This window comes from Carassius gibelio, chromosome A24 (assembly GCF_023724105.1).
Source record: "Carassius gibelio isolate Cgi1373 ecotype wild population from Czech Republic chromosome A24, carGib1.2-hapl.c, whole genome shotgun sequence".
NCBI lineage: Eukaryota > Metazoa > Chordata > Actinopteri > Cypriniformes > Cyprinidae > Carassius > Carassius gibelio.
Window position 1 is genome coordinate 11,152,115 of NC_068394.1, and position 23,497 is coordinate 11,175,611.

Here is a 23,497-nt window from a genome sequence, read left to right on the forward strand (position 1 = left end):
CTTTTTAAAAAGACGCTTGAACATGTCAGTTTGTTCTTACATTAGGAACAGGCCGACATACTTTTATAAACAAGAACTATTAGCATACATTAAAAAGTAAGGAAAAGTATATAACAAACAATATAGGAAAAAATATATACATTAAAAATTGTGACAGCATACAAGTATACGCAAAATTATGATATTTAACACTTTTTTTTTAGTTAGCTTAGCGATGAAAATTAAATACTATAACTGAGGTCATTAAGGTATACTGCTGCCAAACTATTACGACACAACTGCTGCCCAAAAGCCTCAAAAAAACTTTTACTACATGCTTATAGATCACCTTTATCATGGTTTTTAATACACAACATTTGTTCAGGATCAAGTTTAATATAAGGTATAGAAACCAATATATCTGTTGTGGACCTGTGTCCCAACTTTTAAATAATCATTACTTATTGATTTAAGCATTAATTTGTCAACCCACACTTTCCAATGGACCCTGCATGCCATACTAAAATAAGGTTGTTGAAGCAGTTTGATCACTAGACTGCGCTTACGAGAATAAGGTTTTTTTAATAGTAATTGTAGTGGTTAAAATGAAGCACTATTCTCAGAAACCAAACACACAAAATAGTTTGATCCAAAATGTTTTTATTAGTAATCTTCTTTGTCAAGACAAGGGTTGTTGTTTTCATTGCATTTCTCATATAAATGACACCAATCCTTCCACAGAGGATGGTGAACATCTTAAAATACAGGGCCAGTGAGTTCCTATCAAAAAGAGCCTTTCCATTCACTCTGTGCTGACGATGAAACGTGCAGGCCTGTACACGAGTGTGTGTGAAAATGATTTCATAATTATGTCCAGCAGAGAAGCATTGGAAAAATGTGGTCCCTTCTCAATCATCATCGACTGTCGGTGTGATGGTCACTCCTCTCCTGATCTGACCCCATCCGATCAAACTAGGGAAGAGAAACAAGTCAATGACTGTACAAACTACATTAATGAAAAGTGGAAAATAACAAAATGATAAAACAAGCTTAAATAATTGCACGATTCATTGATGCACATTATTTTACAGAACAAACAGCTGAATTAAAATTTGCTCACCGCCAATGTTTCTCCACTCTGCGACTCAAGGCGATCTTCTCCCCCACCTCTGTGCACACAGGGTTAGTGAGCACGATCTTGGCCAAATCAGCTTTTACTGCACTCACACGACCTCCTGTGGACAGGGAGCCAATGTTAACCATCAGCACCTCATTCTTCGACAGCTTCTGAACCTGTAGGCCAAATCAGTGAGAAAATCAAAAACTGTAATAGCGTTCAAAATAGGACAAAAAGTACAGTTAAATAAGAATGGTTATGGTAACATAAAATAAAATCGTATACATACCATACCATATACACTCTACTATTCAAAAGTTTTGGGTCAGTAACATTTTATGCAAGTCCAAAAAAAAAAAATTATTTGGTCCTGACCAAATGTATACAATGTAAGATTCAAGTGACAAGCAATTTGTCGCACCAGATGTAACAAAGTCAATATCACAACCAATCAGAAGGCGTTGGCAGCTTTCTATATACTGCACTTTCCGCAAAATAGATAACCCAATTAAGAAATATTAAACTCTTTTAAACAAAAATACATACTGAAGATGCACTTCTTTGCTCACCACAAGTTCACAGTAAAAACACTAACCTTTATTTTCAAGATTTGAATGGTAAACTATCCATTGTACCTTCCAGCATGGCTATAAGAGTCATGGAAAACGATATTCAAACTCCCATTAATCCCTTTAAACATTAAATAAAGCATATAATCAGTATCTGAGATTTTCGAAATAGTATGTTCTTTTTACAGCTGCGACATCACAAATAGAAACCGTTTCTTAAACAGAATCCCTTGCCGCTTAAAGAATTTCGCTTTCACGTCTGACTAGAACTAGGGATGCACTGAATTTTTAGCAGGTGAAAATTATAGGCCGAAAATGTCATTTTTGGGTTTTGGCTGAAAGAAAATATGAGCCGAAAATATAGGCTACATATAATAATAATAATATATATATGGCGAATAGTCTAGTAACGTTAACTAATAAACCTTACTGTTAAGTGTTACCTATATTAATATAAATTCTGTCTGGTTTTATTGTGTTCTGTTACTTTCAGTAAAAGTGTGGTTATTTTATAGGCTTGCGTTTTTTTACATTTAGTGTCATTAAAATTTTGTTAAATTTAAAAAGTCAAATAATTTTATACTATTTAATAAAATAATAAATAATTATTACAAAGCATTTTTGGTTTTGGTTTTTGGCCAAGTGCATCCAGAAGTTTCAGTGCATCCCTAACATATCAGTCCAACTGCTCGACCAATGACACTATTGTCACTGCCCTACATTCAGCAGTCACACACTCAAGACTCCTACGTCAGATTGCGGTTCATCAGCTGGGGCTCAACACTTGGCTTTGCAACTGGCTGTTGGACTTTCTGACTGTAGACCTCAGGCAGTATGGGTTGGCAGTAAAACATCCAGCACCACCACACTAAACACTGGGGTCCCCCAAGGATGTGTGCTGAGCCCCCTCCTCCTCACTCTGCTAACCCAAGAATCCAGACAAGACACTGTTACACAACTCCAACCTCTTCATTAAGTTTGCAGATGACACAACTGTAGTGGGTCTCATTAGCAGCAAAGATGAGACAAACTACAGGAGCAAAGTGAGCCGCCTGGCTGGGTAGTGCAGTGACATCAATCTTTCTCTGAATGTGGAGAAGACGAAGAAGATTGTTGTTGCACACTCAACATGTTCCTCTGATCGTCAATGATGCGACTGTGGAGAGAGTGAGCAGCACCAAATTCCTGGGTGTGCACATCACAGAGGACCTCTCCTGGACCGACAACACCGCAGCACTGACCAAGAAAGCACAAGCAGCATGCAAACTACTTCCTCCGCAAACTGAGAAAAGCCAGAGCCCCGCCCCCCATCATGTGCACCTTCTACAGAGGCACCATTGAGAGAATTCTGACTAACTGTATCTGTGATGTATGGCGCCTGCAACACATCCTGCTGCAAGTCACTTCAACGCATAGTGAGAGCAGCTGAGAAGATCATTGGTGTTTCTCTCCCCTCCCTCCAGGACATTTATGGAACCCGCCTCACATGTAAAGCTCTCTGCATCGCAGGTGATCCCACCCACCCGTCACATAGCTTCTTCAGTCTGCTGCCATCAGGGAGGAGACTGCGGAGTCTCCAGTCCAGGACCAGCATTCTGAAGGACAGCTTCATCTACCAGGCTGTCAGGAAGCTGAACTCCCTCCTGACCTTGCCCCCCCGCTGCTCAGGCGTTACAGGCAAGCTAAAATGAAAATGATTTTCTGAAGAGAGTCAGATTCCTTCAGGAATTCAGTGATATAAAAACACCCGCACCATTTTTCACCTTTGAAAAATGCAGTGGTCATGTTTATTCAATAAATACAAAGCCTTTTGGAAAATATATTTGTGGCAGTCAGTTTTGATATTGTGGTGGGCCACAAATAAATAAATGTATTGGAAACTCAAAACTAACTTGCTAGAATGCTTTCATTTGATTTTGGTGTCTTTCTTTAAAGTATTTTGGTAGTTTGGTGCTTTTCCTCCTTTTGATGTCGCCATGTCTAAGTGGTTTTATGAAGAAAGCGCATCAAGAACCAGGTGGACTGGGTACACAGTAATACCGTTACTTAAAAAAACCTGCAACCATACCATTTTTATTTTTTTACTTTTGACAACACTATTGTGTAATTAACTATAAAGTCTACTGGGCTCTTCCCCCAGTTTACCAAAGACCTACTTTAATGTGTTTTTAGAGGAGAAGATGAATTTGTAAACTCCACAGCTCGGATTCAGCATGAACTAACATGTTAGTTAACTTAAAGCTGCAGTAGGGAACTTTTGACGCTCTAGCGCGTTAATAAACAGAACTGCTTGCGTCTTGCGGAAGAACATCGTAGCCGGAACTACTTCTCTCTGTTTATGTCTATGAAGAATCACAAAGGTACTGGGTTACTCCGCCACGGTACCCACGAAGCAATCTAAAATAGTCAGAATATAAACACTTATTATAGATGTACCCTAGTGATTCAGGACAAGCTAAAAACACGGTTTGGAAAATGGATTCATGGTGTACTCGCTTATTATGTTCATTTTTCTACATTTTGAACACAAACAAAGTTACGGACCGCAGCTCTGATTGGTTGATTTCTTACCGGGAGCGGCCGAAACTGCAAATGGCAATAGGACCACTGGGAGGAGCCAGAGGAGCTTGATTTTTTTCACAGATTATCTGTCTCATATTCTACTGTCAGGACATAATGACAGGTTTATTAAATATGTAAAAAATATATTTTTACAAAAGTTCCCTACAGCACCTTTAACAGCCCATCACCAAATCAACTAACATGTTTGATATAAAAGTGTTTTAACTACCAATCAGATTTACTTGCACATATTTCAGAATATCAGATACTTCATTATATAGTCAGCATGTTTGTGAAGATTATGAATAAAACAAGGAAAAAATAAATAAAAGCAATCCGTGTGTAATACAAAGCTTTTGTGGCTTCGTTGTCACGTTAAGCATGACGTGTTGCCATTGAAACAATAAGGAAATACATTCTAAAATAACCTAAAAAAAAAAAACCTCACACTGGGGGCTCAGCTATAATATTTGAAACTCACATGTGAAAGGGTTAATTAACATTTTGATAAAAAAAAAAATTAAAAAAAATCATGTGACAATGAAGACAGTAGGAATGACTGCTAAAAAAGTCAGCTTTGCCATCACAGGAATAAATTAAATTGTAGAATGTATCCAAATAGAATATAGCATCTCAACATACCATTTAAAATTGTAATAATTGCAATAATTGCTTATATAATCGATTTTAACTATTTTTGATCAAATAAATGCAGCCTTGGTGATTTTTTCTTTCAAAAACAAACATTATCTTACAAACCCCAATCTTTGAATTGCAGTATGTATATTCTGTTTGTTGTGTCTAGTCTCATTCATAAGGATGTGGAACAATAAACAGAGTGAACATTTAGTTTTAATGATACTACTTTAAAAGCTTTACCTTGGCTGCTTTCTTATCACCCTCAGTTCGCACACCAAGCAGCCTTCTTAAAAGGAAGTAGGAGATCTCAAGCTCTGTGAAGATCTCAGGAAGAGCCCCCACAGCGCCGAGGACCTGGCCCACCATACGATCAGCTCTGCACAGTGTAGGGTCAATCTTGGTGCCAACACCTGCAACAGAGAATGTGCATAACAAATACTAAATTATGTAACAACAACACTCACAATTACAAGACTGCAGTAATGTTTAAGTCTGCATACCAATAAGGCCACCCGGAGCAGCATACTGGAGGTCATTATGTTCGGCAAACAGGGAGACAATTTTGGAGAAGATAGGTTTGCACATTAGTTTGCCTTCATGGTCCTTAGAAACAATACCTGGTCTGACCTCAATCTCCTGTCCAACCTTGAACCAAAATAAACACAGAACAGAAATAGCAAGAGCAAAGCAGAAGCCTGATAGTCTGACAAAGAAATTGTTTTAGGTACAGCTTGCCATAAATTGGATCAAACAAGTCAAAAGTTACCTTCAGGACTCCTTTGAGGATACTTCCTCCAGCTACACCACCTTTTAGATCATCTACTTCACAGCCAGGCTTATTCACATCAAATGACCTGATTACTGTACAAAACAATAAAAAATAAAAATACATGAATCGATCATCTAAACTTAGACACTGAGCACAAGGAGTCCCTTTAGTAATATTGAAGGTCTCTTACCAATAAGTCGAGGCTCAGAGGTGAAATCGCGGACAGGCACAGGGATCTTATTTACAATGTACTCGCAGACAACCTCAATGTTGTACTTGAGCTGGGCTGAGATCGGGATAATTGGTGCTCCCTCTGCTACGGTGCCTTCAGGAAAATAAATGGAAGTTAAACCTTATTATAATGGGACTGTTTATCCACCAGTCACTCTGTGCAACTCATTCAGGGCGTTTCAAGGACACATAAAAGAATAACACAAAGAATCCAACTTAAATGGATATTTCACCCAGAATTACCATTCTGTCATAATCTATTCATCCTCATGCCATAGATCTAAAAGACAGTATTTTATAGTATATAATGAAAGACCGACCCATTCACTTTATATGAAAAAAAAAAAGCTAAAACTCTTTAGCTGAAACTCTTACCCTGCACAAAAGCCAGGATCTGTTCATACTGCTCTTTGGCCTGACTTTCTTTCACCAAGTCGATTTTGTTCTGCAGAATCAGAATGTGCTTGAGCTTCATGATCTCAATGGCAGCCAAATGTTCTGACGTCTGTGGTTGAGGGCATGATTCATTACCAGCTGAAAGAGTAAAGAAGGTCATTAGCCACTCATAGAACATGATAATGGCTGTGTTCATTACTTGCAAGACAAAAACCACTACAAGTAGCAAGGTAAATACTCACCGATTAGGAGTAGCGCAGCATCCATTACGGCGGCACCGTTTAACATAGTGGCCATCAAGATGTCGTGACCCGGGCAATCCACAAATGAGACATGTCTATAAAGACAAAAAAAATCACGATGTCTGGGGAAACCAATACTGGCTAACTGGACCATGATAATGGAATTATACGAACTGATTATAGAAACTGAATTCAGAAGGATATAATACATTCATTAGACCAGTGGTTCTCAAAGTGGGTTCAGAAAAAAGAAAGAAAACAAAACAAAACTGAAAACAGAGTGAATGGCGGCTGGCTCTCTGCCTTTTATAAAGCGGCACCAAATTCCAATTCCTCTGAACGTTTCTTCTTTATACCGTCTGAACAAGTCTGACATAGAAGATCATTTCCACAGAAAAGCACCTCTTCAGCAGATGGTATCACAAGCTGTGATTGTGAATTTGCCACTTCCCTTCAACGGTAACACGCATACACACACATACCCACAGTGTCTACACCAGGCACAACCACTGTTGCATCATGTCAGGTAAAAGCGGTCTACACTAGACACATCAAATTCCATTTGTCCATTCACAGTAGTGGTGCAAGCACTTGGTGTACATCATAAATAGAATGGGCATCAGGTTACTGTCAGGATTTGTAATGTCATCCAGTGAAGATAAATAATCACTACTGTAATGGATTTATTATCTTTAGTCATGTCGCATCACTTGTGTCTGGTGTGGGCACAGTGAATGGGAAACAATTGCAAGTCTATTTCATTGTAGGTTTGCAATTTAAAAATATTTACATTTTCTTAAATTTTGCCAAACTTATTTGGTAGTCAGAGGCAAAGTGGGTGCCAGATTTATTTAGATTATTTTTCCTTTTTGACTACAGATGACAAAAAAAAATCTCACTGAATTAAATGTAACCTTGAAATATGTACTCCCCCCCCCCATTTTGGTTAACCTAGTATTATAAAATAAATGGCACATGAGTAGCAGTCACCTGTAATAAAGCAATGCAGCCCTGAGACAAAATTTATCTACTTACATTATATGAAAGAAATGTATGTACAGTAGACCAAAAGTTTGGACACACCTTCTCATTCAAAGAGTATTCTTTATTTTCATGACTGTGAATGTGGAATTATATACATAACAAAAAAAGTGTGAAACAACTGAAAATGTCACATTGTAGGTTCTTCAAAATAGCCACCTTCGGTTTTTGTGACTGCACTTGGGGACACTTTCAAAGTTTTCCCAATTTTTCGGACTGACCTTCATTTCTTAAAGTAATGATGGCCACTCGTTTTCCTGTACTTCGCTGCTTTTTTTTCTTGCCATAATACAAATTCTAACAGTCTATTCAGTAGGACTATCAGCTGTGTATCCACCTGACTTCTGCACAACACAACTGATGGTCCCAACCCCATTTATAAGGCAAGAAATCACACAGGGCACACCTGTGAAGTAAAAACCATTTCAGGTGACTACCTCTTGAAGCTCATCAAGAGAATGCCAAGAGTGTGCAAAGCAGTAATTAAAGCAGAAGGTGGCTACTTTGAAGAAACTAGAATATGACATATTTTCAGTTGTTTCACACTTTTTTTGTAATGTATATAATTCCAAATGTGTTAATTCATAGTTTTGATGCCTTCAGCGTGACTCTGCAATTTTCATAGTCATGAAAATAAAGAAAACTCTTTGAATGAGAAGGTGTGTCCAAACTTATGGTCTGTACTGTATGTATATAAGGGCTGTGTTTGATACATCAATACGACGATGTATCATCACAGGTATCTGGCAAAATGGATATCGATACAGCGACATTTCATGTCGATATTGCGGCACGTGTGCAGCAGTTGGACCATACTTTATTAAAAAGCAGAATTAAAAAAGTGCAAGGTTTCTAAAAAAATTATGAAGAATATAATAGTTAGGCTACAACTAGGTTTAAACTGGCCGTGGAGGAACCTAATCAGGTTGTCTGAAATAAAGAGACGTGATCCCTAACACAGAGCTTCACACTGGCACAATATGGAATTATTTTATAGGTGTGATACTTATTTTTGTCAACCAGGTAACCATGTGCTCACGCTTTCATGAAAACACTGTTAAGCATCTCTACTTTGATATATTTTATTCTCAGAAAAGTGCAATTCATCAAGCATTCATTTATGAAAGAGAAAGAGAGAGATGACAAAACCTATGCCAGACCTATTCGTAATGTACAGGTGGGACATGTTCCCACTACTTTTTGCCAGGGTCAATACTTTTTTTGAAACCAAAGCCCCTTTAAGGTATTCTATAGTCTTTGTTTGAAACATCACGCGGCACATACATACCTAATGCAGATTAAAACATTCCTTTCTGTTAAATAAGATGCAATCTGGTGCTCGAATCAGTTGTTTTTGAAAACCTTCCGTGTACATTGCAATGTTATTAGTGACGGAATGTTCTCTTATGGCTTGTCTTTACACCAGAGCGCTTATTAAATCACTAAAGCGCTGGTTAAATCACAAAAAATACACACAAACATGTCCCTGCTCTTGATATATGATCACTGATTAACATCTTGAGGGAGGGAGGGAAAAAAAATGATGCGAGGACGAATTAGAACCCAAAACCTCGGACTTGCTTAGTGAAAATTATACCTTGAGACTGTTTAGGAATATTAATAAATATTGTGTATCCATACATTCATTCTCTGACATCAATAATCTCAGGCCTAACAATAAATATTATTATAGTAAATGTAAGAATAAAAAACTATCAGGTTAAAAATGAGTTCTATGCTCTGCTTTTAGTTAGCAATGGCCCGATAGTATGCAGCGTTTAATTTACAGCTGTTTTACTAAATTCTGCTGAGGTGAAAATTAGTGCAGTCATGTATTGTGATATGTATCATATTGTGTCCTCTGTATCGGAATACGTATCGTATCATGACTTTGTTGGCAATACACATCCCTAACATATATATAACCAACATACCGGACTAATTTGAAGTTGCCTTTGGTGCCAGGAATGTCTGTGGGGAACTCATCAGGTGTGCTGCTGCCACATGACCTGTAACACTCTGGCCGTGGACAACTTGGATCATCCAATTTATACACCTAAATATGGTATTTAATACAAAAGATATCAACTTTAAGCAAAAAATACAAGAAATAAATACTTCACATTTATTCAAAAGTAATAATTTGTAACAGCCTCTCTTAGAGGAAGAAACAACATTTTTTTTTTTCCTAAAAAGGGATGCTGTAATTTGCTATTGCAAGCTTAAATTGAATCAAATAATAGCTATTACTAGCTTCAGACTCAGAGTGTAGCTTGCCAAAATTATTTTAAAAAGAGATCGGCAAACAATGGCATTACCTTAGCATTAGCATAACCCAACTTGATTGTAATGTTTCTCTCCAGCTCATTTTTGAATCTGACAGTATGAACTCCAGAGATCGCTTTCACCACTGTTGATTTCCCGTGGGCTACATGACCAATAGTTCCTAGATACAAATAAATTGGTATAATTAATTTCATGTGACATTTTTTTTTTTGTATGGAAAGCTGCACTTTGCACAAAACAGTAAAAATAAAGCTCACCTATGTTTATTGTGGCTTGTCTGCTGATGATCTCTTGGGACAGAGGAGTTAGTTTCCTCACATCCTAGAAGGCAAAACAGATTTGTTAATGCTAATCATCAGGAAAAGGAAGTGTATGGCAAGCTGCTTCATGTGTAACTTCAAAGGTGCTGTATGTAAAATTGACACATTGTTAGGGATATCCAATTTTCATGTTTCTGATGCTTTTATCACGGTTTTGAAATTAAGTTTCAGGAAGTTGTCATAATACAGTATAACAGGTTTAATAACTGTTTTCTTATAACAAAAATAACTGAACATTTAAATACAATAAATCAATACAGAATATATATATATAAAGTTAAAAGTTTTACACAGATTAAAGTGCAAAAGAACTATAAAAACCAATAGGTACCACTTTACAATAAGACCTAATTCGTTAACCTTAGTTAATGCATTAAGATTCACAATGACCAATAGCTACATTTGCAAAAAATGTTTGTAAAAAATACAAATCTTATGTCTCATGTTAGCTCATTAAATAACTCCGTTCCAACTTTCGATTTTAACTAGAGATGCAACGATACCATTTTTACGATACCACCCGAAAATTCGGAGTATCTGCCGATACCGATCCAAGCCGATACCAGCGCAGGTTTTTAAATCAATGTAGAATTTCTATTATTCTTCTCTGTGTTGACCTGATCATCACTCTTTTGTGTGTTAAACACAATCTACTACATATAAACAACTTCATTTTAATGAAAAATAACAAATGAAATGTATCTGTTTCTCAGATAAATAATTATTTTAACTTAGCATGTTCCTTAAATATCTGCAAACATATTAAGGTATTTTTATGCTTAAGTGGAGTAGAAATCATACGTACAGCACCTTTAAAAAAAACATATCAACATCAAAAAACATCAGCAAGTGACAATCATTAAAATATGTACATCAATCCGTTCACGAGTGACAACTGCCAGAAATAAATTTGTAACAGCCTCTCTTAAAGAAAAATACGTTTTCCCCATAGAATAAAAAAGAGAAGCTGCATGTTGCTGTTGCAAGCTTTAATTGAATCTAATAATTGCTATTACTAGCTTTAGATTCAGAGTGTAACTTGCAATTATTGTTTTAAAACTATTGTTACTTTCAAGTAATAAATAAGTCACAGTAACAGAAATAAATACAAGTTAGCTGAAAAGATTATTTGTTAAGACCGCTTGCATTATGGGCACTGTCGAGTACATTACATTAAACGTCAGACGAACAGAAATTATTTGATTAGAAGCATGCCAGGTTAGTACTATCTAAACAATGTAGTACATAGCTGGAACTATATTAAACAGAATGACATTTGGGTTTCACAACATTTTCACACAATTTCTACACGGGGTCCTTCTCCATCCCCGAATGAATCATGTGGCGAGCTTTCACCGGTACAGCTAAAAGACACGCCTGCTATCACCAGAGAGTACACAACCAACTCGAACTCTCGATAAAGCTAGTACTTTTAGAACATGTTATATTACAAATACGAACAAAAGATGAAGACTTACTAATCTACTAAGGTCTTGTTTAGAGAGATGAGGCTGACTCAACGTTGTTCCAGACTCGTCGCCCGCCATCTTGATATAGAAAAGGAATGGAAGTATGACCGAGCAAACGCCTGACCGTTTTTTTTTTTTTTTTTACAAATACACGTGTGGTTTTAAAACATATCCCTTTAAATTACTTTTAAGTGTTGGATATTTACATATAGATATTATTCTATGTTTCACTATTACACTGCATAAAACCATAATATAAAAGAAATAATTCTAAACTACTTGGAATGGGATGATGCAATCAGTTTCTAGAAAACCCGAAGAAGGAGAAACAGACCAGAAAATGCATCGTAGATTATAATTAATATAAACTAATTTGAAACACCAACATAATCAGCAACACACAATTTGATAAACATCTACAAATTGAACACACGGATTGACGCGGATGAGACCAGGGTCCGTCTTAGGGTTATGACGTTACGTGATTTGTAGTTTTTTACATTTTGAGCAGACGCGTTTAGCTAAAGCAACTTATAAATGAACACAATGGAAGCAAGCAAGCAAATAAATAAATAAATAAATAAATAAATAAATAAATAAATAAATATATATATATATATATATATATATATATATATATATATATATATATATATATATATATATATATATATAAATGATATGCAAGTGCTATAACAAGTCTCATTTAGCTTATAAATAAAACATAGAATAGAAAAATAATAGAACAAGCTAGTGTAAGTAGTGTTTTTTGCATTTTTAATTGTATAATAAATGAAAAGAAAACAGATAGAATAAAAAAAGATTAGAATGCTGGTGTTATCATTATTTTTTAAGAAAACAAGCAGCAAATTAATAGAGTACAAGTCTAAAAAAGTATTTTTTTTAAAGAATGTAATTAGAATAGAGTCTGTTAGAGTTAGAGGGTCAAATAAAGATAGAAGAGATGTATTTTCAGCTGATTCTTTAAGATCTGTCTGTCTCTCCGTCTGTCCAAATCTTTTTTTTTATAGTATCAGAAGTTTTATGGGCTCCCTCATATATTACTGTGTAATCAGTCTAAACATATTCTTTTGATGTTCCTATTGTGACGTAAATATTAAAGTCAACTACACATACTAAAACATTATTTAGAAACTTTAATGTGGACAGTGCAAACATACCTCTTGTGTATAGTGTTTTGCCTTTGTTTTCCTCTCTGCAGTTATTGTAATATGTATAAAACTGTACTGTGAGTGTGCATCATACAGTGTTGACCTGTTTTTGCAAAATAATTGACCTTGAGGGATCAATAAAAAATATAATATAATATAATATAATATAATATAATATAACATAATACTATAATATAATATAATATAATATAATATAATATAATATAATATAATATAATATAATATAATATAATATAATATAATAAAATAGGAGGTTCCCACGTTTATAAGGATTCATAAGGAAAGTAAAAGTTAAATCATAATATATGTCATGATTTATGTGCTCGAAGCAGTTTTCACATTTGTGACAGTGAACTAAAACATTTTGTAACGTGTAGGCAGAGAATATTGACACACAAACTCAACGTTTCCGTCCGAACGACAAATGTTCAGGAAATGACGTCAGTGCAGACAATAACATGGCGTCTACGATCGCCGTGGAGGCTATAGACAAACAACATTTAGGGATTCACTCTAAATAACACAAGTTTATTGTCACCTTAAGACGTCAGTGGGCAGCGTATCTCCGTCGATAATGAGATATCATATATAATTTCTCTGGAGTTTGTCTGACAGCAGCGCTCCATGTCTGAAGGACCTCGGGCTCCCTGGTCGAAGCGGGGCTGTGTGGAGGCGCATCGCAGAGGTAAAACACCACTGGACTCGTTTCATTTCCCACTCAACCTTGTCTTGCTTAATAGCGGAGTCATTTTAACTTACCGTAGCCGAAAACATCAGAATAATGGGTTGACATTCGTTGGGACGTGTCAGCGGTTATCATTTCTGTCTGTGTCTTATCATATTGACCTAGTGAGCTCCCTAGGAAGACAGCATGTTTAGGCATCATATTCGCGTTAGGGTTCAGTGACTGTAAATGCTGTCTATATAGACAGCTGAGCTCACTATATTTCAAGATTTCCCCGCCAGTCAGTTTTTATGTCCAGTGCTTGTAGATAGTTATTAAAGATTTAAGTAACAAAACACTAGCAACAACTAACTGCAAAATCAAAACATGTCATTAAGAAGCCCATAACACAGGGCTGATTTTCTTGGAATCAGTCAAGTGTTGTTTTTGTGTCTGGTTCAGTGAGGGTCTGTGAAGTTTAGAGGATTTAAAACCAGGCTAGAGTCTAATGTAAGGTTGAACACTGCTAAAACAGATCCATTTGTCATTAAGTTACTGTGACAGTTAAATGTTCATTATTTACTAGGAGAACAAACTTAACGTTACTAGTCATCACAGAGAAGTTTACCACAGTGTCAGTCAAAAAACATTGTTTATTTAATTAGAAATACAGTAAAACCTATAACATTAAATATCAGTTTTCTGTTTATATCATTTAAAACTGAATTTATTCCTGTGATGCAAAGCTGAATTCTTGAAGTCTTGAAGTCTTCAGGGTCACATGATCCTTCAGAAATCATTCTAATATCCTGATCAATCAATCAATCAATACTGAAAACGTTGTCCTGCCTAATATATATTTGAGGAAGAAACCATGATACATTATTTTCAGGATTCTATAATGAATAAAAAGTTATCTGACCTGTCTGTTTTGTGATTGTAGCTCTTATACTGTTTAGTGTACATCGAAGAATCCCTCACATATATGCATTTGCTCAGCCTCACAATAAATATATATATATTTTTTAAATTTTTATATACTATATCAGATGTTGCTTTATGTTTTCTGAATGAGTAACATTTGATATGTCCCTTTTAACTCTTTAGCAGAACATTTTCAAATGTGTGTTAAAACAGGTGAATGAAATAATAATAACAATGCCGAAATGAAAGAATATCTGTCTATTTACCAGCATGTGGATTTCATCTCATTTTAGAGCAGGGCAAGTACAAGCAGAGGAAATGTGAGCGTCCCTTCAGCGCAGTGAAGCCGACAGTTGGCCAGGAGGCCTCGAAAAGGTAATCTCACAAAATCTTCACCCTCTGCTTTTCTGCAAGCCACATATCCTGCTGAGGATACAGTGTCTTTGAATGTATTTCATCTCTTTATTATATTAGAAATGATTGAACAATAAGAGGCTGTTGTTCCGCACAAATATGGTGTAGTTTTAATGTGCAAGGGGGGATATATGTTGTCAAAGTATTCTGTCAAATTTGACCACCATTTAATTGTTGCACACTGTGGGAAATTGAGTTGTTGGTGCATTTTTAAGGATTTTAGTCTGTTGGTAATTCTCACGTTATTTTAATGATTGGGGCTTGTTCAATCTGTCATTTAGGTGAATATCTTCAGAATTAAATTTCCTTCGGACACAAGAGGTACTGTCCTCTGATTGGCTCGGACACCCCCCGTGACATGCCCGTGGCCAATCAGAGGTGAGTGTGCTGTGTGTGTATCTGTGTGCAGTAGAAGGGGAGTGTGTGTGGGGGAGCTTAGAGATAGAGTTTGGCTTTCAGCAGCAGAAACTGAAGTGCTGAGGTGTGGAAGTTCTTGAACTCCTTCCTGAGGCTTTATTAAAGTCTGGCATGTTTCTTTCCCCATCTGTTATTCACTCAAATACAAATGGCTCAGACGATTTGGTTGATAAAGAGCTTGAGGAGATGCTGTTTAGTTCAATGAGCATGTAATTAAAGATATGCATAATTTTATCTTGTTTTAAAGGGATCGTTTACCCAAAAATAGAAAATCTTCTCATTGTTTATGCTACATTCAAAAAATGCGTTATTATTTTATTTTTATTTTTAAGAAATCTGTAATGCTCACCAAAGCTTATGTGATCAAAATTACAATAAAAACTGTAATATTGTGAAATATTCAAATTGAATTGTTTTGTAAATATTTTAAAATGTAATTTATTCTTCTGATGGCAAAGCTGAAATTTTAGTAGCCATTACTGTAGTCTTCAGTCTCACATGATTTTTTAAACTTTTTTTAAATTCATGTTTAAAAGAGTTGTGCTGCTTTATAGAGATCCATTTTTCTCAGGCTTCTGTGATAGACAGAAAGTTAAAAAAAGAACATAATTTATTTGAAATAGAGATATATTGTCATATGTATAAATGTCGCTTTTGATCAATTTAATGTATTTATGCAGAATAAAACAAATTTCTTGTCTTGGCGTGTCTTTATCTGACTACTTATTTCCAAGTCATTCCAAACATTTATGACTTGCTTCTTAATGTTTTTGTCTATCAAATACTGTTAATGTTGTCCAAAACAACAGTGGACCCCACTAAATTTAATTTTATGGTCAAAAAACGCTGAGAATTGTTTCGACATATTTTTGGGTGAACTGTCCCTTTAAGAAGCTATTCCCATCCTGTTGATTGATATTGAACTCAGAGATGAGACAAATCAGTCTTATTTCTATCAAATACTTAAGGAAAAAAAGCAGTAAAACATCTGTCTCTCCATCACAGTTATGGTCTTCTCAGCCTTGCAGAGCTGACCAGCTGAATGGGATGTATCGACTCTTCTCGACAAGTCATTTATTTGAGCTTCTGTGTCTCTGCAGGTGCCTAATGGCAGGGGATGTGGAGGTGTACCTTTCCCAAGTGCATGACGGCAGCGTGTCGTCAGGCTTCAGAGCCTTGTATGAGGAGCGACTGCTGCTCGATGTCACTCTGCTCATCGAGGAGCACCACTTCCAAGCACACAAGGCTCTGTTAGCAACGCAAAGCGATTATTTCCGGGTCATGTTCACGGCCGATATGCGGGAACGTGACCAGGATAAGATTCACATGAAGGGGCTGACGGCAGCTGGGTTCGGTCACATCCTTCGCTTCATGTACTACGGTTCTTTAGAGTTGAGCATGATCACGGTACAAGAGATCCTGCAGGCCGCCATGTACGTGCAGCTCACCGAGGCTGTAGAGTTCTGCTGCTCGTTCCTGCTGGCCAAGATCTGCTTGGAGAACTGTGCTGAGGTCATGCGCTTGCTGGAGGACTTTAGTGTCGGCGTGGAAGGCGTGCAGGAGCAGCTTGATGCGTTTCTGCTGGAGAACTTTGTGCCCTTGATGGGGCGACCAGACTTCCTGTCTTATCTGAGTTTGGAGAAGTTGATGGCATATTTGGATAGTGACCAATTAAGTCGATTTCCGGAAATTGAGCTGTACGAGGCAGTGCAGGGCTGGCTGAGACATGACCGGCGGCGCTGGAGACATACGGATGCGGTCGTGCAGAACCTGCGCTTTGGCCTCATGACTCCTGCCAATATCTTTGAGAAGGTAAAAGTGCTTCCTTGTTTTGAGATATCAATAAAAGGTTATACCTAGGAATTACGAAGATTGGCATATATTACACATAAAACCAGTACATAATGTCAGTAAACAATTATATACACTTACAAATGCAATTATCTAAACCACAAAATATGTTATTAACCATTTCCTCCATTTGTTCTCAAAGATTTGCATAGAAAAAAGTTATTTTAAGAAATTTTTCCATACTGATACCTTGACTTTGATACCGGTTCCTGAACAATACATTTTTCGATATAAATTTTAGGAAATCCATTTTAACAAGATTACATTACACATAACCTCATAAAATATATATTTTTTTCATTTTGTTTAGGTTTCTACAGGCTCAAAAACTCATCTCCTGAGCCACTGCACAAAGGGACAAAATGTAACCAACACAATAAATCAGTGCAAAGCATTATAGCAGAGCTTTAACTGCTTCTAGCGTTTTCTCTTTCATGATCGCTAAAACTTATTTGCTGTTCATATTTCAACCATATTAGGTGTTCATAACCCGCCCTGTCTCTTCTGATGGCGAACGTGCATTACACTTCCAGAAAAACATTTACAGGGATGAAACATGAAGCTAATAAACATGCGATTATGATTTGTACGTGATTTTTAATGAGATTCTGCTTATTTTTCTAACAATACACTGCGTTTACATGAGAAATGCTAAGCAGATGTAGCGATTATTTTATTTTTTAAAAAGTTACAAATAACATTTTTTTTGCAACATTATTTGACTTCTCATTTGATAAAACCCTCATTAGATCGCAATCAGAAGTTATTACAAACACTCTGGTGGTTTAAAGTGAGTTAAATCATAGTATAAGTTGTATAAATTGTCTTTTGTAGCATGATGCTACAGTGTGCATGAATGATCACAGATGCATTTTCTTGGTGCCTCACCAGAGCCAATCACTGATTTAGGCAGATAATAGTCTCGCGTATTCAGACATTCAGATTTACGGCTGAAGGTCTGGAATTCATGGCACCTTTCACTGGCCAGTACCCCCCCCCCCCCATTGAGGCCGTTTGACTGACATGTCAAACAACCAATCACAGTTTTTGTTCATAGTCAGGTTTCGAGATGTGAAATTGTCGCCACAATAACAGACCAGTGAGTTAAACTCACAGTAACATATTTTAAAGATTATATGCCATGAACTATTTTGCATACTTTTGAAAATCCAGCGTTAAATTGATCCTGATAAGCGCTCGTGTCACAGTTGTAAACAAGATGGTTTTCTTTTTTCTTGAGGGGGTTTGGCGGCACGTCATCTTTGTTTCCAGGCGGAACGTTAAAGAACGCAACACAAACGTCTCACGGAAATCCTGTAGAATTCAACCAATCCGACGACGACTTCGACACTCCTGAAATGTTTCCACTTTTGTGTCCCATAGGCTGAGACTAGGCAGATAAAGCATGCTGCATGCTTATTGGCTCACTGACTCTATTGAGATTAAAGGCCCGTTCACACCAAGTACAATAACTATAAAGATAACGACAAAGATATATTTCTAAAAATCGTTCTCAGTATTAAAGAATAGCAGGGTCCACACAACTATAATGATAAAGGCACAGAGAAACGATATCGTTGGAATAACTTTCTGTATGATTTTTTCCAGCTGATGAACGATAAAAATATTGATAGCCAATCAGTATCCATCCTGCTTTAATGAGCTGGAGAATTTAAAGCGGTAGACGAGCGTGCTCCAGAATAAACAGATGATATCTTTCACTGGTGTGGATGCTAATATTGCTATCTTTATAGTTTTCATTCTTGGTGTGAATGGGCCTTAACCACTTAGGTATCAAAATTTGTTACCAAAAATCAAGACATTTTTCAACACTCGCTATCGAGGCAATTTGATCGGTGCTTAAACAGTATCAAACTCCATATCCAGCTCTAATTTTAAGATGTAATAATGTTACAATATTACTGTTCTTACTGCATTTTTGATCAATCAAATCCAACTTTTGTGAGCATAAGTTACTTCTTTCAAAAAACTTCTTTCTAACCCCAAACATTTGAACAGTGATGTATTTATAAAGTGACCTTTGTCTGTTTCTTCCTCCTTGCACAGGTGAAGACATCAGAGTTCTACCGTTATTCCCGCCAACTGAGACTAGAAGTAGACCAGGCGCTCAGCTACTTCCATCTAGTGAATGAACAACCGCTGGCGGAAACCAAGTCCAACCGCATCAGATCTGTGAGACCCCAGACTGCTGTATTCCGTGGAATGATTGGCCACAGCATGGTCAATAGCAAGATCCTCCTCCTGCACCGGCCCAAAGTGTGGTGGGAGTTAGAAGGGCCACAGGTGCCGCTTCGCCCCGATTGCCTGGCCATCGTCAACAACTTTGCTTTCCTGTTGGGTGGTGAAGAACTAGGCCCGGATGGAGAATTCCATGCTTCTTCGAAGGTCTACCGCTACGATCCCAGACAGAACTCCTGGCTACGCATGGCCGACATGTCCGTTCCCAGATCGGAGTTTGCTGTCGGCGTCATCGGGAAGTATATTTATGCCGTCGCAGGCCGAACTCGCGATGAGACGTTCTATTCTACAGAGCGTTATGACATTGTCGAGGACAAGTGGGAGTTTGTAGACCCGTATCCTGTCAACAAGTACGGTCACGAAGGAACCGTGCTCAACGGGAAGTTGTATATCACTGGCGGCATCACCTCCTCTTCCACCTCAAAACAAGTATGCGTTTTTGACCCAGGACGCGAGGGAACGTCCGAACACCGTATACGGCGCACGCCTATCCTCACTAACTGCTGGGAAAACAAGTCAAAAATGAACTACGCTCGTTGCTTCCATAAGATGATCTCCCACAATGGGAAGCTGTACGTGTTCGGTGGAGTGTGTGTGATATTGCGTGCCTCTTTCGAGTCCCAGGGCTGCCCTTCGACGGAAGTGTACGACCCAGAGACCGACGAGTGGACTATTTTGGCCTCTATGCCCATAGGACGCAGTGGACATGGAGTGGCAGTGTTGGACAAACAGATCATGGTGCTTGGAGGACTTTGCTACAACGGTCATTACAGCGACTCTATCCTCACATTTGACCCTGAGGAGAACAAATGGAAAGAGGACGAGTATCCCAGGATGCCTTGCAAACTGGACGGACTGCAAGTGTGTAGTTTGCACTTCCCAGAATACGTTCTGGAACACGTGAGACGCTGCAGCTGAGTATTTATAACTTCTTTACAGTTTAGGAGACACGTTTACAGGTGTGGCAAGTAATACTAATACTGTTGAAGCTTTTAAATGTGCTTCTTGAAGAAGAAAACTCCTTTTTAGGTTTAAATTGTAGAATGAAAGTTTGTTATTTGGTCTGAACATTGGCATAAAAACGAATACAGACAACCTTTTTGCTCATACATCTGACTCATTGCACTGTAATCATCCTGTAGAGCACATAATACTCTTCATGTTTCGCCACATTGTCCTCTCTGTGACATTCTTCTATATCCCTTCATTCTCTTCACAGGAAGTCATGTTTTATGCGTGCGTGTTTCCACGAAAAGGAGACTAAATGAAATAGAGGAACTCATGAAAAAAGTTAAAAACGCCCCTGTCCCTTTTTTTTTCATTCACACATACTAATTTAAGAATGCATTTGTGCTGATACTAGTGATGTTGTAGTGGATAATGATTGTAATCTTGACGATGATGTTGACAAGCATTGCACTCGTAAAAAGGGCGTATATTACTGCTCTACAATAACACCGGTCCTCCGCTGCTGACTGCAATGGGAGAAAAGGGGACGCCAGAGATTAGGGGACACATAGTTCCTGCTTCTCCATCCTTTATGAGTTGTGCTTATGCTTATTTTTAACTTATTTATTAAAATGGCAAATCCTCGCCAATCTTGATCCGATCTGTGTGTGTCTCATTTTGTTTCACCAGCAAAGGGCTAAATGACATTTGCATCTTATGTTTAATGTCTAATGAAGTTTGTTTGTCTGTACAATGACAGTCAATGGGTTTTGGACCAAAAGTTTTGGACCCCATTGACTTTCAGTGTATGGATAACATACAAACATCATCTTTTGTGTTCAGCATATGGAATGACATGAGGGTGAGTCTGAATCTGAATTTTCGGGTAAACTGTCCCTTTAATCCAGATCTTGAAGGTGTTTGGCACTATGTCATTTCCTGTTATGGACTTCACATGTGATGCTATGTGTTTTTCAGAGTTCTGGTTTGTTCGACATTTCTCATCCAAAATACATGTTAATTTCATGTACATATAAATGCCAAACTGGTCTGTAAAGGTCAAGTTGTAATAATCAGACACAGCAATAGATTTTAACCTCGTCTTGTTATCCTTTAGCAGAATAACAGACATTTATTCCACTACTATAATAATAATCCATAGCCCTGTGTCTTGTTCTTGAGAGAAGTATAATCAGACTGCAAACTTGTTCACTAGAATCTGGTGGATCACTGGTATTTGAAGACTTTGTAATTCATTTCCAGAAATAAATATTCATACTGTCCAGCTCTTTGGGTTTCCTAATTGAATACAAGTACTTGCTGTGCTGCTGTATTTTGGTTTAGCGTGTATTTGAGCCTCTGTCTTCTCGATATATCAGCTACTTATGCTGTGGGTTTATCCCTGTAAGAGGATCCACTAGCAGGATGGGCGCTGTGACCTAAGCCTGCTCACGGCGGTTAAGTTGTGTGTCGCCATGTCTGACAGAAGAACATGGTGCTATATTGAGAAAAATGCATTCCTGTAGCTTAAAGAGTAAAAGCATGCTGATAGCAATACCAAGGTCATAAATTAAATTCACATGGATGTGAATTGGGGAACAAATGTATACATTCAATGCAATGTAAGTCGTTTTGTAAAAATTGTCAGCCAAATGCGTAAAAAAAAAAAGTATGGAAAGATGCCTTGTGGTAAAATTTTGAGTCATGGAGTCTTTTGGTGCATCTGAAGTCCTATTTTGAAATGAAGTATAACCACAGAATTTTGCGAGCAGATTAGATAAAAAAAAAAAAAAAATCTTAATAATAATAAACACAAGCTGACACCTAAATTTAATCGTAAATAAGACTGTTTTATACCTTTATAATGTCCTTGTGAGTTTTTGTCTATTTATCATTGCAATATGAAATCCACATCTGCCTCGAGTAATAAAATGTATCAACCTGTTCTCCCAAATTTGACTTTAAATTTCACAAAGTAATTTCATATCTCACTAATGGAGCTTAATGTCTTGTAATTGTGACTTTATGTCTGAAGTTTGTTGTAATTGTACAATTATTATTATTGCGCTTAGGTGGAAACAAGTTTCCATACAAATCATGTTAATGGGAACTAATTAACCCAGATCATTCTGATCAAGTATTCAATGCGATGATAGTGAATTGATTTTCTGAAATTTCTGTTTTTCCATGATGATGCATTCAACATTTTAATTGAAAGTGACGTGACATTCAGCCAAGTATGGTGACCCCATACTTTCTCGTGGCTCGTTCTCTGCATTTAACACACCCACACATAGCAGTGGGCAGCCATTTATGCTGCGGGAGTCGAGCCTTGCTCGAGAGAATTTCGTGGTATTGCCGGCCCGAGATTCGAACCCAGAACCCTAGGGTTAGGGGTTAAACTCTCTAACCACTAGGCCACAGTTTGCGTTGATCACGTCACAGTATTGCATGTCACGAAGATAAAGGTTGTGTCAACTCCCCTGGCTATTACAGATATTGTAATCATGATGTTCGGTTTATAATTTCCGCTTAGTAAAAAGGGCTGTTTTAGGCGTGACGCGCACGTGGCGCCGTGGCTTAGTTGGTTAAAGCGCCTGTCTAGTAAACAGGAGATCCTGGGTTCGAATCCCAGCGGTGCCTTTTAACTGCATTATATTAAACCTTTACTTTTACAATGCACTAGTAATGATGATTACTCATTATTCTTTTTATTCAAGAAAATATCTATCGGGTTTTGTCATTTTAATTCCAGCTTATGTTAAAGCACATCCATGGCTACAAAAAAGTTTTAAATGTACCATACGCTGTTTAATGGCTTACCTGCAAAATGATTAAACAGCAAGAAAGGTAACATACAAAAATATTTTACCAATGTTTTGGGCAACAGAATCTTTAATAACTTTACTATATAAATTGCAATAATGTTTAACAAATATATTACATAAGATTATAATAAAAATATTATAAAATTGTTTACCCCTGTTATATAGCTGACTCTGAAAATGTAGTGTTGACTTGTATCTCTCAACAGCAATTTTAGTTTGTATGACAGAAAATTAAATGTCTCATTATCCGTTTTCCTCGTTTTGAAGTGAACCCAGAGTTTTCTCTGAAATCAAAATGAGGTGTGGGCACGCCCCCTAGTGGCAAACTATAAATAGAGACTTCACAATAATCACATTTTGTTGCTTTGCAGCCTGATGA

At 37.2% G+C, this 23,497-nt stretch overlaps 2 protein-coding genes and 1 non-coding gene across 4 annotated transcripts; 2 read left to right on the forward strand and 1 right to left on the reverse strand.

Moving 5' to 3' along the window:
- Positions 1–622: 622 nt before the first annotated feature.
- Positions 623–11,746, reverse strand: LOC127946147 (eukaryotic translation initiation factor 2 subunit 3-like). Its single transcript, XM_052542476.1, has 12 exons — positions 11,630–11,746; positions 10,089–10,152; positions 9,864–9,991; positions 9,480–9,601; positions 6,505–6,599; positions 6,242–6,400; positions 5,826–5,960; positions 5,633–5,727; positions 5,367–5,511; positions 5,107–5,276; positions 1,100–1,272; positions 623–951 (listed from the first exon to the last, which is right to left on the reverse strand). The coding sequence occupies exons 1-12, from the start codon at positions 11,696–11,698 to the stop codon at positions 888–890; spliced, it is 1,419 nt and encodes a 472-aa protein (XP_052398436.1). The 5' UTR covers positions 11,699–11,746; the 3' UTR covers positions 623–887.
- Positions 11,747–13,222: 1,476 nt separating this feature from the next.
- Positions 13,223–20,951, forward strand: LOC127946452 (kelch-like protein 15). Of its 2 annotated transcripts, XM_052543044.1 has the most exons (5): positions 13,432–13,498; positions 14,695–14,776; positions 15,097–15,193; positions 16,333–17,044; positions 19,151–20,951. In XM_052543044.1, the coding sequence occupies exons 3-5, from the start codon at positions 15,174–15,176 to the stop codon at positions 20,258–20,260; spliced, it is 1,842 nt and encodes a 613-aa protein (XP_052399004.1). In that variant the 5' UTR covers positions 13,432–13,498; positions 14,695–14,776; positions 15,097–15,173; the 3' UTR covers positions 20,261–20,951. The 2 variants fall into 2 exon arrangements, with proteins under 2 accessions (XP_052399003.1, XP_052399004.1); XM_052543043.1 differs by lacking the exon at positions 15,097–15,193 and having other exon boundaries at positions 13,223–13,498.
- A 1,908-nt stretch (positions 20,952–22,859) lies between these two features.
- trnat-agu (transfer RNA threonine (anticodon AGU)) lies at positions 22,860–22,933 on the forward strand. Its single transcript has one exon. It is a non-coding gene; the product is annotated as a tRNA-Thr (tRNA).
- Positions 22,934–23,497: the final 564 nt, after the last annotated feature.

What these genes read in the sequence shown, in the direction of transcription:
- LOC127946147 (XM_052542476.1), bottom strand. Translation starts at nt 11,698, where the DNA reads ATGGCGGGCGACGAGTCTGGAACAACGTTGAGTCAGCCTCATCTCTCT. An exon ending in TGCTGCGCTACTCCTAATCG is followed by an intron (nt 6,401 to 6,504) that starts GTGAGTATTTAC and finishes TTACTCTTTCAG; the next exon opens with CTGGTAATGAATCATGCCCT. An exon ending in AGAGTGGAGAAACATTGGCG is followed by an intron (nt 952 to 1,099) that starts GTGAGCAAATTT and finishes TCTCTTCCCTAG; the next exon opens with TTTGATCGGATGGGGTCAGA.
- LOC127946452 (XM_052543043.1), top strand. Translation starts at nt 13,438, where the DNA reads ATGTCTGAAGGACCTCGGGCTCCCTGGTCGAAGCGGGGCTGTGTGGAG. An exon ending in TGTGGAGGCGCATCGCAGAG is followed by an intron (nt 13,499 to 14,694) that starts GTAAAACACCAC and finishes ATCTCATTTTAG; the next exon opens with AGCAGGGCAAGTACAAGCAG. An exon ending in GGCCAGGAGGCCTCGAAAAG is followed by an intron (nt 14,777 to 16,332) that starts GTAATCTCACAA and finishes GTGTCTCTGCAG; the next exon opens with GTGCCTAATGGCAGGGGATG.